At 55.7% G+C, this 13,399-nt stretch overlaps 2 protein-coding genes across 2 annotated transcripts in view; one reads left to right on the plus strand and one right to left on the minus strand.

Annotated features, from left to right (window-relative positions):
• The window catches only part of CUNH6orf136 (chromosome unknown C6orf136 homolog), a 12,732-nt gene extending 4,106 nt beyond the window's left edge, over positions 1-8,626 (minus strand). Inside the window, exons 1-10 of the mRNA XM_066570853.1 lie at positions 8,371-8,626; positions 7,140-7,217; positions 6,026-6,094; positions 5,211-5,350; positions 4,364-4,443; positions 3,588-3,641; positions 3,376-3,451; positions 2,414-2,514; positions 358-524; positions 154-278 (exon numbers count right to left, since the gene is read on the minus strand). Coding sequence (XP_066426950.1) covers positions 154-278; positions 358-524; positions 2,414-2,514; positions 3,376-3,451; positions 3,588-3,641; positions 4,364-4,443; positions 5,211-5,350; positions 6,026-6,094; positions 7,140-7,217; positions 8,371-8,626 — 1,146 coding nt within the window. The remainder of the gene's footprint in view (positions 1-153; positions 279-357; positions 525-2,413; positions 2,515-3,375; positions 3,452-3,587; positions 3,642-4,363; positions 4,444-5,210; positions 5,351-6,025; positions 6,095-7,139; positions 7,218-8,370) is intronic.
• Positions 8,627-8,747: 121 nt separating this feature from the next.
• On the plus strand, positions 8,748-13,371 carry PPP1R14B (protein phosphatase 1 regulatory inhibitor subunit 14B). The gene is given in 6 exon segments (XM_066570854.1): positions 8,748-8,773; positions 8,830-9,208; positions 10,442-10,507; positions 10,509-10,526; positions 12,038-12,070; positions 13,034-13,371. Coding segments are annotated over 6 exon segments (591 nt in total). The 3' UTR covers positions 13,103-13,371.
• The last annotated feature ends 28 nt before the right edge of the window (positions 13,372-13,399 follow it).

The following is a 13,399-nucleotide window of genomic DNA, read 5'->3' on the forward strand; positions in this document are numbered from 1 at the left end:
AAAATCACCCCAAAACCAACCCCAAAATACACCCAAAATCACCCCACAATACACCCAAAATCACCCCTTGAGGGACAGCTGACCAGTGATCCAAAACCGCCCAAAATCACCCCCAAAATACACCCAAATTCACCCCAAATCACCCCAAATCACCCAAATGCCCCAAAATCCCCGGATTTCGCCCCAAATTCCCGTACCCCTCTCCCTGAAGGTGCTGCTGGGTTCGTAGCGCTCAATCAGGGCCTGGGGGTCCAGCGGGGGGAACAGGAGCCCCAAAACTGCCCCAAATCGCCCCAAATCACCCCAAACCACCCCGGAATGCCCCAAAATCCCCGGATTTCGCCCAAATTCCCGTACCCCTCTCCCTGAAGGTGCTGCTGGGTTCGTAGCGCTCGATGAGGGCCTGGGCGCCCGCGGGGTCCAGCGGGGGGAACAGAACCTCGTTGAGTCTGGGGTCTCTCTGCCGGGAGTTGACGAAATCCCGCAGCTGCTCCCGGCTGACGTACGGCTTCCCCGCCGCCCCGCTGCGGAGCCAAAACACAGCAAATTCACCCCAAAAACACGGCAAATTCACCCCAAAAACACAGAGCAAATTCACCCTGAAAAACCAGCAAATTCACCCCAAAAACACGGCAAATTCACACCGAAAACACGCAAATTCACCCAAAAAACACAGCAAATTCACCCTGAAAAACCAGCAAATTCAGCCTGAAAAACAGCAAATTCACCCCAAAAACACGGCAAATTCACACCGAAAAAACACGGCAAATTCACACCGAAAAAACAGAGCAAATTCACCCCAAAACCACGGCAAATTCACCCCAAAAACACGGCAAATTCACACCAAAACACGGCAAATTCACCCCAAAAACAGAGCAAATTCATCCCAAAAAACCCAGCAAATTCACCCCAAAACACGGCAAATTCACACCGAAAACACAGAGCAAATTCACCCTGAAAAACCAGCAAATTCACCCCAAAAAACACAGCAAATTCACCCCAAAAACACGGCAAATTCACACCGAAAACACAGCAAATTCACCCCAAAAACACGGCAAATTCACCCCAAAAACAGAGCAAATTTTTCACCCCAAAAACACGGCAAATTCACACCGAAAACACAGCAAATTCACCCCGAAAAACCACAGCAAATTCACCCCAAAAACAGAGCAAATTCACCCCAAAAACAGAGCAAATTCACCCCAAAAACACAGCAAATTCACCCCAAAAACACAGCAAATTCACCCTGAAAAACTAGCAAATTCACCCCAAAAACAGAGCAAATTCACCCCAAAAACACAGCAAATCCACCCCAAAAACACAGCAAATTCACCCCAAAAACACAGCAAATTCACACCGAAAACACAGCAAATTCACACCGAAAACACAGCAAATTCACCCCAAAAACACAGCTAATTCACCCGAAAACCACAGCAAATTCACCCCGAAAAACAGCAAATTCACCCCAAAAAATGGGCACGGGAACGGCCCCAAAAACATAAAGAAATCACAAAAAAAACCCGCCCCAAAAACCCAAAAAATGGGCACGAAACCAAAACAAACCCAAAAAAACCCAACCCCAACGATCAGCGCGGGAACGGCCCCGAAACCGAAAAGAAATCTGAGAAATCACCCCAAAAACCAGCCCAAAACACCCCCAAAACACCCCAAAATTGGCGTGGGAACGGCCCAAAAACACCAAAAAAAAATCACAAAAAAAAAAAAAAAAACGCCCCAAAAACCCCAAAAATCAGCACGGGAACGGCCCCAAAACCAGAACAAATCCCAAAACAAATCCGGGGGTTTTGGGGGGTTTGGGGGGATTTTGGGGATTTTGGGGATCTGGGGGGGGGATTTTGGGGGGATTTTGGGGGGGATTTTGGGGGGGGATTTTGGGGGAGTTTGGGGGGGGATTTTGGGGGGATTTTGGGGGGGGATTTGGGGGGGTTTTGGGGGGGATTTGGGGGGGATTTTGGGGGGATTTTGGGGGGGATTTTGGGGGGGATTTTGGGGGGGATTTTGGGGGGGGATTTGGGGGGGATTTTGGGGGATTTTGGGGGGGATTTTGGGAGGGGTTTTGGGGGGGGATTTTTGGGGGGATTTTGGGGGGGATTTTGGAGGGGTTTTGGGGGGGGATTTTGGGGGGGGATTTTGGGGGGGATTTTGGGGGGGATTTTGGGGGGGGGATTTGGGGGGGATTTTGGGGGGGATTTTGGGGGGATTTTGGGGATTTTGGGGATTTTGGGGGTTTTGGGGGGGTTTTGGGGGGATTTTGGGGGGGATTTTGGGGGGGATTTTGGGGGATTTTGGGGATTTTGGGGGGGTTTTGGGGGGGATTTTGGGGATTTTGGGGGGTTTTGGGGGGATTTTGGGGGGATTTTGGGGGGATTTTGGGGGGGATTTGGGGTCTCACATCTCCAGCAGGATCTTGTCCAGCTCCGGCCTCAGGCAGAGTTTGCTCAGAAACCTCCAGAAGGTCTCGAATGGGAACAGCTCCAGGGGGATGGCGGCGCCCTGGGGACCCCAAAAACCCCAAAAATCACCCCAAAAAACCCCAAAAAACGACCCCAAAAACCCCGGAACCCAAAAACCCCCAAAATCACCCCAAAAACCCCAAAAACGGACCCCAAAAACCCCAGAACCACAAAAACCCCCAAAAACCCCAAAAAACTCCAAAAAACCGACCCAAAAACCCCAGAACGCAAAAAACCCCAAAAAAACCCCAAAAACCAGCTCCAAAACCCTGCAGTTTTTGGGATCCCCGATTTTTTTGGGCACCCCAAATTTTAGGGCCCCCATTTTCCGGGACCCTTGATTTTGGGGTTCCTCCTCGTTTTTTTGGGGGACCCCAAATTTCGCGCTCCGCAATTTCAGCACCCCCAGTTTTGGGGTTCCCCGTTTGTTTTTTTTAACAGATCCCAAATTTTTCGCATCCCCGATTTCAGCATCTCCACTTTCGGAATCCTCAGTTTTTTTTGAGGACCCCCCGCCCCCATTTTTTGGGACCCCCCCCCCAATTTTATCAGGATCCCAAATTTTGGGATTCCCCAATTTTTTTGAGACCCCGCCCTCCCCAACTGTGGGGACCCCCCCATTTCTTGAGACCCCCCCCATTTTTTGGGACCCCCCCCATTTCTTGGGACCCCCCCCCCATTTTTGGGGGACCCCCCCCCAATTTTATGAGGATCCCAAATTTTGGGATCCCCAATTTTTTGAGACCCCGCCCTCCCCAATTGTGGGACCCCCCCATTTCTTGAGACCCCCCCATTTTTGGGGACCCCCCCCCCCCCCCCAATTTTATGAGGATCCCAAATTTTGGGACCCCCCCATTTTTTGGGACCCCCCAAATTTCGTCTTTCCCCGTTTTGGGCCCACCCGGCCGCAGCCCAGCCCGCAGGACTCCAGCGCCGCCTCCGCCCTCTTCTTGTCGGCCGAGAACATCTTCAGGATGCTGCCAAAAAAAACCCAAAATTTCGGGATGGGGACCCAAAAAAAAACACCCCCAAATTCGGGGAGGGGTCCCCAAGGTTTGGGGGATTCGATTTAGGGGGGGAAGAGAAAATCCCGAAATTTTCGGGTTCCCTCACTTCTTGACCGGGATCCGCCCGTCCGGGTTCAGCTGCAGCGTCAGCTTCGTGTACCTGGGACGGGGAATTTGGGGGCATTCGGGGGGATTTCGGTGAAAATTTGGGGAAGGTTCCATTTGGGTGCGTTTTGGGCATTTGGGGCATTTGGGGCGTTGGGGTTTTGGGGCGTTTTGGGGCGTTTTGGGGCGTTTTGGGGCGTTTTGGGGCGTTTTGGGGGTGATTTCGGGCAAGACTCAGGAAAATTTAAGGGGAATTTTTGGGGGGGATTTTGGGAAGATTTTTGAGCGACCGTGGGGAGGATTGTGAGGGAATTTCGAGGGGTTTTGGGAAGGGTTTCAGGGAGGGTTCGGGGGTGGTTTTAGAGAATTTTTTTGGGTGATTTTTGGGGAGGATTTTGGGGAGGATTTTGAGCAATTTTCAGGGCATTTTGGGAGGGATTTTGGGGTGGCTCCTGTGGGGATTCTGAGGAGAATTTGGGGTAACTTTCAGGGAAATTTCCGGCAGGAGTTTGAGGGGACTTTAAGGAGATTTTTGGGGTGGTTTTTGCAGAATTGGGGAGGATTTGAGAGGAATTTTGTGAGAGATTTGGGGGCGACTTTTGGGCTGATTTTGAGGCAGTTCTGAGAGTTTCGGGGAGGGATTTTGGGTTAATTCCGGGGTGGTTTTGTGGATGATTCTGGGGCGGTTCCAGGGCTGGTTTTGGGGGGTTTTGGGGTGGTTTTGGGGTGGTTTTGGGCTGGTTTTGGGGTGATTCTGGGGGGTTTTGGGGTACCCACGCCTTCCGGAGCAGCGTGTTCCGGGATGGATTCCGGGCCAGGATGTTCGTGGCCAACCGGAACAGCTCCTCTGTCCACACCTGCCACGCCCCAGTTTGGGGACCAGAACACCCCAAAAACCTCCCAAAAAAACCCCAAATTCCCCCCCAAAAACCCCTCAAAAAACACCCCCAAAAAAACCCCAAATTCCCCCCAAAAGCGCCCCCAAAAAACCCCAAATTCCCCCCAAAAATCCCCCCCCAAAAAAACCCCAAATTCCCCCCCAAAAAAAACCCAAATTCCCCCCCAAAAATCCCCCCCAAAAAAACCCCAAATTCCCCCCCAAAAAAAACCCAAATTCCCCCCAAAAATCCCCCCCCAAAAACCCCAAATTCCCCCCAAAAAGCCCCCCCAAAAAACCCCAAATTCCCCCCAAAAATCCCCCCCAAAAACCCCCCAAAAAAACCAAAATTCCCCCCCCAAAAACCCTCAAAAAACCTCCCCAACCCCCAAAAACCCCCCAAAAAAACCTGAATTCCCCCCCAAAAACCCCCCCAAAAAACCCCAAATTCCCCCCCAAACCCCCCCAAAATCCCTCCCACACCCAGGGTGGTCTCAGCAGCCCCAACCCTTCCCAAATCCCCCAAAATCTCCCCAAAACCCCCCAGTCCCCCCCCCCAAAAAGCCCCAAAATTGCCCCCAGACCACCCCAAAACCAACCCTGGGTCCCCCCAAAATGCCCCGAAATCGCCCCGAAATCGCCCCCAAAGGTTCCAAACCCCAAACCGCCCCGAGACCGCGGCCGGGTCTCCCAAACCCCCGAATTCGCCCCAAAACCCCCCAAGCCCCCCCCGAACCCCCCGCCCACCTGGGCCTCGCCGTCCTGCACGGCCACCAGGTTGAGGAAGCCGAGGGTGACGAGGTCGGGGCCGTGACCACGGTCAGGAGGCGCTGGGGAGGGGGACCCCCGGGCACCCCGAAACCGAGCGCGGCCCTGGTGCGGGGGTCCTGAACAGGGAGCCCCAAAATGGGCGAAAAAAGGGTGAAAAACGGGTAAAAACGGGCCCAAAATACCCCCGTGCACCCCGAAACTGAGGGCGGCCTGGTGCGAGGGTCCTGTGTCACAGAGCCCCAAAATGGGCCAAAAACGGGTAAAAAACGGGTGAAAAATGGACCCAAAATACCCGAAACCGAGGGCGGCCCTCGTGCGAGGGTCCTGTGTCACAGAGCCCCAAAATGGGCCAAAAACGGGTAAAAAATGGACCCAAAATACCCCGAAACTGAGGGCGGCCCTGGTGCGGGGGTCCCTGTGTCAGAAATCCCAAAATGAACCCAAAATTCACCCCAAATTCACCCCAAATTCACCCAAAATGCCCCCGGGCACCCCAAAATCCAGAGCGTCCTGGTGCGGGGGTCCTGAGCCAGAGAGCCCCAAACGGACCCAAAATGGGCCCAAATCCGCCCAAAACGGGACCAGGAACCCCAAAAAAGCGCCCAGAGCACCCCGGGAGAGCCCAAAATCGGGGTGGCACCCCCCGCCCCAAAATCCCCCAGGACCCCCCAAAATCCCCCAAAAATCCCCCCAAAATCCCCCCAGGACCCCCCCAAATCCCCCCAGGACCCCCCAAATCCCTCCAGGACCCCCAAATCCCCCCAAAACCCCCCCAGGTTTCGGGGTCCCACCTTGGGGGCGCGGGCGAAGCGCCCGGTCCGGGTGTCCCGGACACTGCACAGGTCCAGCAGCTCCACCTCCTGCGGGACCCCAAAAATCGGGTTAGGAACCCCAAAAATGGGTCAGGGACCCCAAAATCGGGTTAGGGACCCCAGAAAATGGGTGAGGGACCCCAAAAATGGGTGAGGGACCCCAAAAATTGGGTCAGGGACCCCAAAAATGGGTGAGGGACCCCAAAAATTGGGTTAGGACCCAAAATCAGGTCAGAACCCCCCAAAATGGGTCAGAAACCCTAAAATGGGGTCAGGAACCCAAAAATGGGGTCAGGGACCCCAAAAATGGCTCCGGGACCCCCCAAAATGGGCTCGGGACCCCCAAACGGAGCCGTTTCCGGGTGGGGGAGGGGCGGGGGCATTTCCGGGGCCAGGGTGGGGGAGGGGCGTGGGAAAAGCCGCCCCCCTCCCCCCCCTCCCCCCCCCCCCTCCCAGGGGACCCCGCATCCGGCGGGGGGGGGGGAGGGGCCCCAAATTCCGGCTGGGGGGGGCTGATAAGGGGGGGAGGGGACGGGGGGGGAATTTGGGGCGAATTTGGGGCTTTTGGGGCCGTTTTGGGGGGGTTGGGGCCGTTTTGGGTCACTTTCGGGGTAAATTTTGGGGTCACTTTCGGGGTGGTTTTGGGGTCATTTTGGGGCCATTTTGGGGGCACTTTTGGGGTCTCTGGGGTCGTTTCAGGGCCGTTTTTGGGGTCACTTTGGGGCCGTTTTTGGGGTCACTTTGGGGTCACTCTCGGGGTCATTTTGGGGCCAGTTTGGGGTCCCTTAAGGGGCACTTCCATGGCACTTTTGGGGTCAATCCTGGGGAATTTGGGGCCAATTTGGGGGGCCCCTTAAGGGCAACTTTGGGGTCACTTTCGGGGTGGTTTTGGGGCCACTTTCTGGGGCACTTTTGGGGCCATTTCAGGGCCGTTTTCAGGGCACTTTTGGGTCACTTTCAAGGTACTTTGGGGTCACTTTGGGGTCACTTTGGGGTCACTTTTGGGGTCACTTTTGGGGACACTTTTAGGGTCACTTTTGGGGTCACTTTTGGGGGTAATTTGGGGTTTTTTTGGGTCCCTTTGGGCTCTCACCGCGCTGGGCCCCGTCCAGTAGAGGAAGAATCCATCGGGGTCGACCCTGAGCGTCACCGGGGTGTGGCTGGGGGGCTCCTGGGGGGCCCCAAAAACGCCTGAGCCCCCAAAACCACCCCAAAAACCACCCCAAAACACCCCAAAACACCCCAAAAACCACCCCAAAAAACACCCCAAAACCACCCCAAAAACCACCCAAAACACCCCAAAAACCACCCAAAACCACCCCAAAAACACCCCAAAAACCACCCCAAAAAACACCCCAAAAACCACCCCAAAACACCCCAAAACACCCCCAAAACACCCCAAAAACACCCAAAACCTCCTGAGCCCCCCAAAAACCCCCATAACCACCCCAAAAAGCCCCCAAAACCCCCAAAACCAAGCCCCCCCGAAACCCCAATAAAACCCCCCCAAAAAAACCCCAAACTCCCCCAAAGTTGCCCCAAAAAAACCCCAAAAGCCCCAAGCCCCACCCCCAAAACCCCAAAATCCTCCCCAACGCCCCCAAAAACCCCCAAAAATCCCCAAAAATGCCCCCCAAAAACCCGTAACCCCCCGGACCCCCCCAGGAACCCCAAATTATTTAAAATTTCCCCCCCAGAGACCCCAAATCCCCCCAGGACCCCCCAAACCCCGGGGGGGAGATTTTGGGGTGAAATTGGGAGATTTGGGGGTCCCGAGGGCTCGGGGCGGGACAGGACCCAATTTCGCGGTTTTTGGCCCCAAATCGGGGTCAGGTCAGGAATTGGGGTCACGGGGGGGGGAGCGAATTGGGGGAATTTGGGAGGAATTTTGGGGCGATTTTGGGGTGATTTCGGGGATATTTGGGGGTGATTTTGGGGGGGTGATTTTTGGGGTGGTTTTGGGATAATTTTTGGAGTAATTATCGGGATGATTTTTGGGGTGATTTTTGGGGTAATTTTTGGGGTTATTTGGGGGTGATTTTTGGGGTGATTTGGGGGTGATTTCGGGGTGATTTTTGGGGTGATTTTTGGGTGATTTCGGGGTGATTTGGGGGTGATTTCGGGGTGATTTTGGGTGATTTCGGGGAGATTTTTGGGGTGATTTTTGGGGTGATTTTTGGGGTGATTTCGGGGAGATTTTTGGGGTGATTTGGGGGTGATTTCGGGCTGATTTTTGGGGTGATTTGGGGGTGATTTCGGGGTGATTTGGGGGTGATTTTTGGGGTGATTTGGGGGTGATTTGGGGCGGTTTTGGGGTCTCTCACCTCCTCCCAGCGGATGAATTTGCTGCCCCGCACCAGCAGCTCGGGCACGCGCGGCGGCTCCAGCGGGAGCGCGGACGGGACCGGGACCGGAACCGGGAACGGACCCGGAGCGGGATCCGGAACCGGGACCGGACCCGGACCCCGGACCCGGACCCGAACCCGAACCCGGACCCGGAGCGGGACCCGGGGCCGGGACAGAACCGGGGACAGAACCCGGGACCGGACCCGACCCCGGGACCGGGAGCGGCGCCGCCATCGCTGACCGGGACGGGGGCGTGGCCAGGGAGGGGCGTGGTCTAACCAGGTGTGTCCTGAGGGGCGTGGCCGAAGCGGGAGGGCGGGACCGGAACTGGGCGTGACCCGACCTGGGTGTGTCCATGAGGGGGCGTGGCTGTGTTGATATGTGGGCGTGGCCAAAGCAGCGGGGGGGCTGCTATGGTCGAATGGGGCGTGGCTCAGTGTGGGCGCGGCCTCGGTGGGCGTGGCCGCCACACAAAGGGGCCCCCGCGGCGGCGGCGCGCGCGGGGTGGGCGTGGCCCCGGCGGGGTGGGCGTGGCCCCGGCGGGGGCGTGGCCGCTTCCGGTCGGTGGTCCCGGCATGGCGGAGCCGCGCGGCGGCCCCGGGCCCCGGTGCCGGTGGCGGTGCCGGGCGGAGCCGCCCCCGGGCAGGGCGGGCCCCGCGTCTGCTTCGCGCCCGCGCGGCGGCGGCGGCACCGGAGGAGGGCCCGGGGCGGGGCCGCGGGAAGGTCACGGTGCGCTACGACCGCCGCGAGCTCCGCAAGCGCCTCCACCTCGAGGAGTGGATCCTGGGGCAGCTGACGGCGCTCTACGACTGCCCGGTACCGGGAACGGGAACGGGAACGGGGATGGGGATGGGGAATGGGAATGGGGAATGGGGAACGGGAACGGGGAATGGGGAACGGGAACGGGAACGGGAACGGGGGAACGGGAACGGGGAATGGGAACGGGAACGGGAACGGGGAATGGGAACGGGGAATGGGGAACGGGAACGGGAACGGGGAATGGGGAACGGGAACGGGGAATGGGGAACGGGAACGGGGAATGGGGAACGGGAACGGGGAACGGGATGGGGAACGGGAACGGGGAACGGGGAACGGGGACGGGAACGGGAACGGGAAGGGAATGGGGAACGGGAACGGGGATCGGGGAATGGGAACGGGGAACGGGGAACGGGAACGGGAACGGGGAACGGGGAATGGGAACGGGGAACGGGAACGGGGATGGGGAACGGGAACGGGGAATGGGGAACGGGAACGGGAACGGGGAATGGGGAACGGGGATGGGGAATGGGGAACGGGAACGGGGAATGGGGAACGGGAACGGGGAATGGGGAACGGGGAACGGGGAATGGGAACGGGGAACGGGGACGGGGAACGGGGAATGGGGAACGGGAACGGGAACGGAGGAACGGGAACGGGGAATGGGGAACGGGAACGGGAATGGGGAATGGGAACGGGAATGGGGAACGGGGATGGGGAATGGGGAACGGGGACGGGGAATGGGAACGGGAACGGGAATGGGGAATGGGGAACGGGAACGGGGAATGGGGAATGGGAACTGGGGAGGGGGAACGGGGACGGGGACGGGGCACCGGGGACACGGCAGGACCCTAAAATCATCCCAAACCAGCGCCAAGAATCACCCCAAAATCACCCCAAAACCGTGCCCAAAATTACCCCAAATCACCTCAAAAATCATCCCCAAAACCTCCTCAAAATCACCCCAAAATCACCCCAAAACCGTGCCCAAAATCTCCTCAGAACCATCCCCAAAATCACCCCAAATTCACCTCAAAACTGTCCCTAAGTCACCCCAAATCGCCTCAAAAATCAGCCTCAAAACCATCCCGAAATTATCTCAAAACCATCCCCAAAATTGCCCCCAAATCACCTCAAAACCATCTCAAAAATCACCCCAAAATCACCTCAAATTCACCCAAAATCTTCTTGTGAGGTTCCCCCCCTGATTTTGGGTTTTTTTTGGGTTCCCCCCCTGATTTTGGGGTTTTTTTGGGTCCCCTCCCTGATTTTGGGGTTTTTTGGGGTCCCCAGGAGGAGGAGATCCCGGAGCTGGAGATCGACGTGGACGAGCTGCTGGACATGGAGAGCGACGGCGCCCCGCAGCGCCCGCGTGCAGGTGGGCAAGAACGGCCAAAAACGGGCAAAAATGGGCAAAAATGGGCAAAAACAGAGAAAAACGGCCAAAAAACCACCCCGAAATCACCAAAAACGGCCAAAAAAACCACCCTGAAACTGCCAAAAATGGCCAAAAAAATACCCCGAAATCACCAAAAACAGCCAAAAAAATACCCTGAAACGGCCAAAAATGGCAAAAAAACCACCCTGAAACTGCCAAAAATGGCCAAAAAAATACCCTGAAATCACCAAAAATGGCAAAAAAAATTACCCTGAAATGGCCAAAAAAATACCCTGAAATGGCCAAAAACCACCCTGAAACCAACCTGAAATGGCCAAAAATGGCCCAAACCAGACAAAACCAGCAAAAATCATCCCCAAATCACCCTGAAATGGCCAAAACCAGTCAAAACCCACCCCGGAAACCACCATCAATGCCCAAAACCGGCCAAAATTACCCAAAATCACCCCAAAATCGTCCCTAAAAACAGCCAAAATCACCCCAAAATCATCCCAAAATCACCCTAAATAACCTCAAAACCACCCAAAGCAGCCAAAGCTGCCCAAATTCGTTCCACAATCAGCCAAAATAACCCCAAAATCGTTCTGAAATCACCCAAAACCACCGGAAACCACCTGAAAAACCCCAAAACCGCCTGAAACAGCCCAAAACCGCCCAAAATCTCCTGAAATAACCACAACACGACCGGAAACCACCCGAAAACCACTGAAACCACCCAAAATCATCCCCAGAGTCATCGCAGATATCACCCCAAAATCACCCCAAATATCCCAAAAATCGCCCCAAAATCATCCCAAAAACCACATCAAAATCACCCCAAAATCACCCCAAAATCACCCCAAATATCCCAAAAATCGCCCCAAAATCATCCCAAAAACCACATCAAAATCACCCCAAAATCACCCCAAAATCACCCCAAAATCACCCCAAATATCCCAAAAATCGCCCCAAAATCATCCCGAAAACCACATCAAAATCACCCCAGAATCAATCCCAAAAATCACATCAAAATTACCCCAAAATCACCCCAAAATCACCCCAAATATCCCAAAAATCGCCCCAAAATCATCCCGAAAACCACATCAAAATCACCCCAAAATCAGTCTCAAAAATGATCCCAAAAATTTCTCCAAAATCAGCACCGATGAATGCCCCGTGAAATCCGCCCCCAAATCACCCAAAAATCTCCCCAAAATGAGCCCCAAAAATTCCCAAAATCCCCTGGGGGTCCCTCCCAGCAACGAACCCCAAAATCCCCCTGAAATCCCCCAAAATTACCCCAAAATTACCCCAAAATCCCCCCCCAAATCCCCCAAAATCCCCCAAATCCCCAAAATGCCCCAAATCCCCCAAAATTACCCCAAAATGCCCCAAATTCCCCAAAATGCCCCAAATCCGGGCGTGGCTGTGGGGGAGGGGCCTGGGGGGGGTTCAGGGACCCCCCCCCAATTTTGGGGGACCCCAAATCCTGACCCCCCCTCCCCCCCCAGGAGATCCTCGTTGACTGTTACAAACCCACCGAGGTGAGCGCCAGTTTGGGGCAAATTTGGGGGGTTTTGGGCAATTTGGGGACTTTGAGGGATTTTGGGGCAATTTGGGGGGGATTTTGGGGGGATTTTAGGGCAATTCTGGGGCATTTTGGGGGAGAATTGGGGCAATTTTGGGGCAATTTGGGGAGGGTGATTTGGGGCAATTTGGGGGATTTTGGGGCAATTTTGGGGGATTTTGGGGCAATTTTGGGGGATTTGGGGCAGTTTGGGGATTCTGGGTTCCTTTTTTGGGTGGGGGGGATTTGGGGGGAATTTCGGGGAGATTTTGGGGGAATTTTGGGAGGGATTCTGGGGAGGTTTGGGGGGGATTTTTGCAAGGGATTTTTGGGGGAATTTGGGCAATTTGGGGGAGTTTGGGGCCATTTGGGGGCAATTTTGGGCAATTTTGGGCAATTTTTGGGGCAATTTTTGGGGCAATTTTGGGGGGAGTTTGAGGCCATTTCGGGGGGGATTTTGGGACCATTTCGGGGGGGATTTTGGGGCCATTTCGGGGCCGTTTCGGGGGGGGATTTTGGGGCCATTTTGGGGGGATTTGGGGCCATTTTGGGGGGATTTGGGGCCGTTTCGGGGGGGATTTTGGGGCCATTTTGGGGGGATTTGGGGCCATTTTGGGGGGATTTGGGGCCGTTTCGGGGGGGATTTTGGGGCCATTTTGGGGGAGATTTTGGGGCCATTTCAGGGGGGATTTTGGGGCCATTTTGGGGCCGTTTCGGGGGGGATTTGGGGCCATTTTGGGGGGATTTGGGGCCATTTTGGGGGGATTTGGGGCCGTTTCGGGGGGGATTTGGGGCCATTTTGGGGGGATTTGGGGCCGTTTCGGGGGGGATTTTGGGGCCGTTTCGGGGGGGATTTTGGGGGGATTTGGGGCTGGGTGATTTTGGGGACCCCCGAAGGATTTTGGGGTCCCCCTGACCCCCCCTTCCCCCCCCCCCCCAGGCATTTGTGGGGGATCTCCTGGAGAAGATTCGGGGGATGCAGAAACTCAACACCCCCCAGAAGAAATGACCCCAAAACCGGGGGAATTCCCCCCAAAATCCCGGGGGACCCCCCAGCCCCGCCCCCACCCCCCATTTTGGGGGGGCTCCTCCGTTTTTGGGGCCCCCCCCTGCAGAGATAATCACCCCCCCCTCCCCCACCGGCTTTGGGGGGTCCTGGGAGGGATTTTGGGGGGAATTTGGGGCTTTTTGGGGTTTTTTATTTTAGTTTTTTTTTAAATTCCACGGGCGGGGGGGGGTTGGGGTTGTTTTTATATGGGTTTAATAAAAGCAACTTTGACATTTTCCTTTTTTGTCCTTTCTCGCC

This window comes from Molothrus aeneus, unplaced genomic scaffold (assembly GCF_037042795.1).
Source record: "Molothrus aeneus isolate 106 unplaced genomic scaffold, BPBGC_Maene_1.0 scaffold_30, whole genome shotgun sequence".
NCBI classification, from domain to species: domain Eukaryota; kingdom Metazoa; phylum Chordata; class Aves; order Passeriformes; family Icteridae; genus Molothrus; species Molothrus aeneus.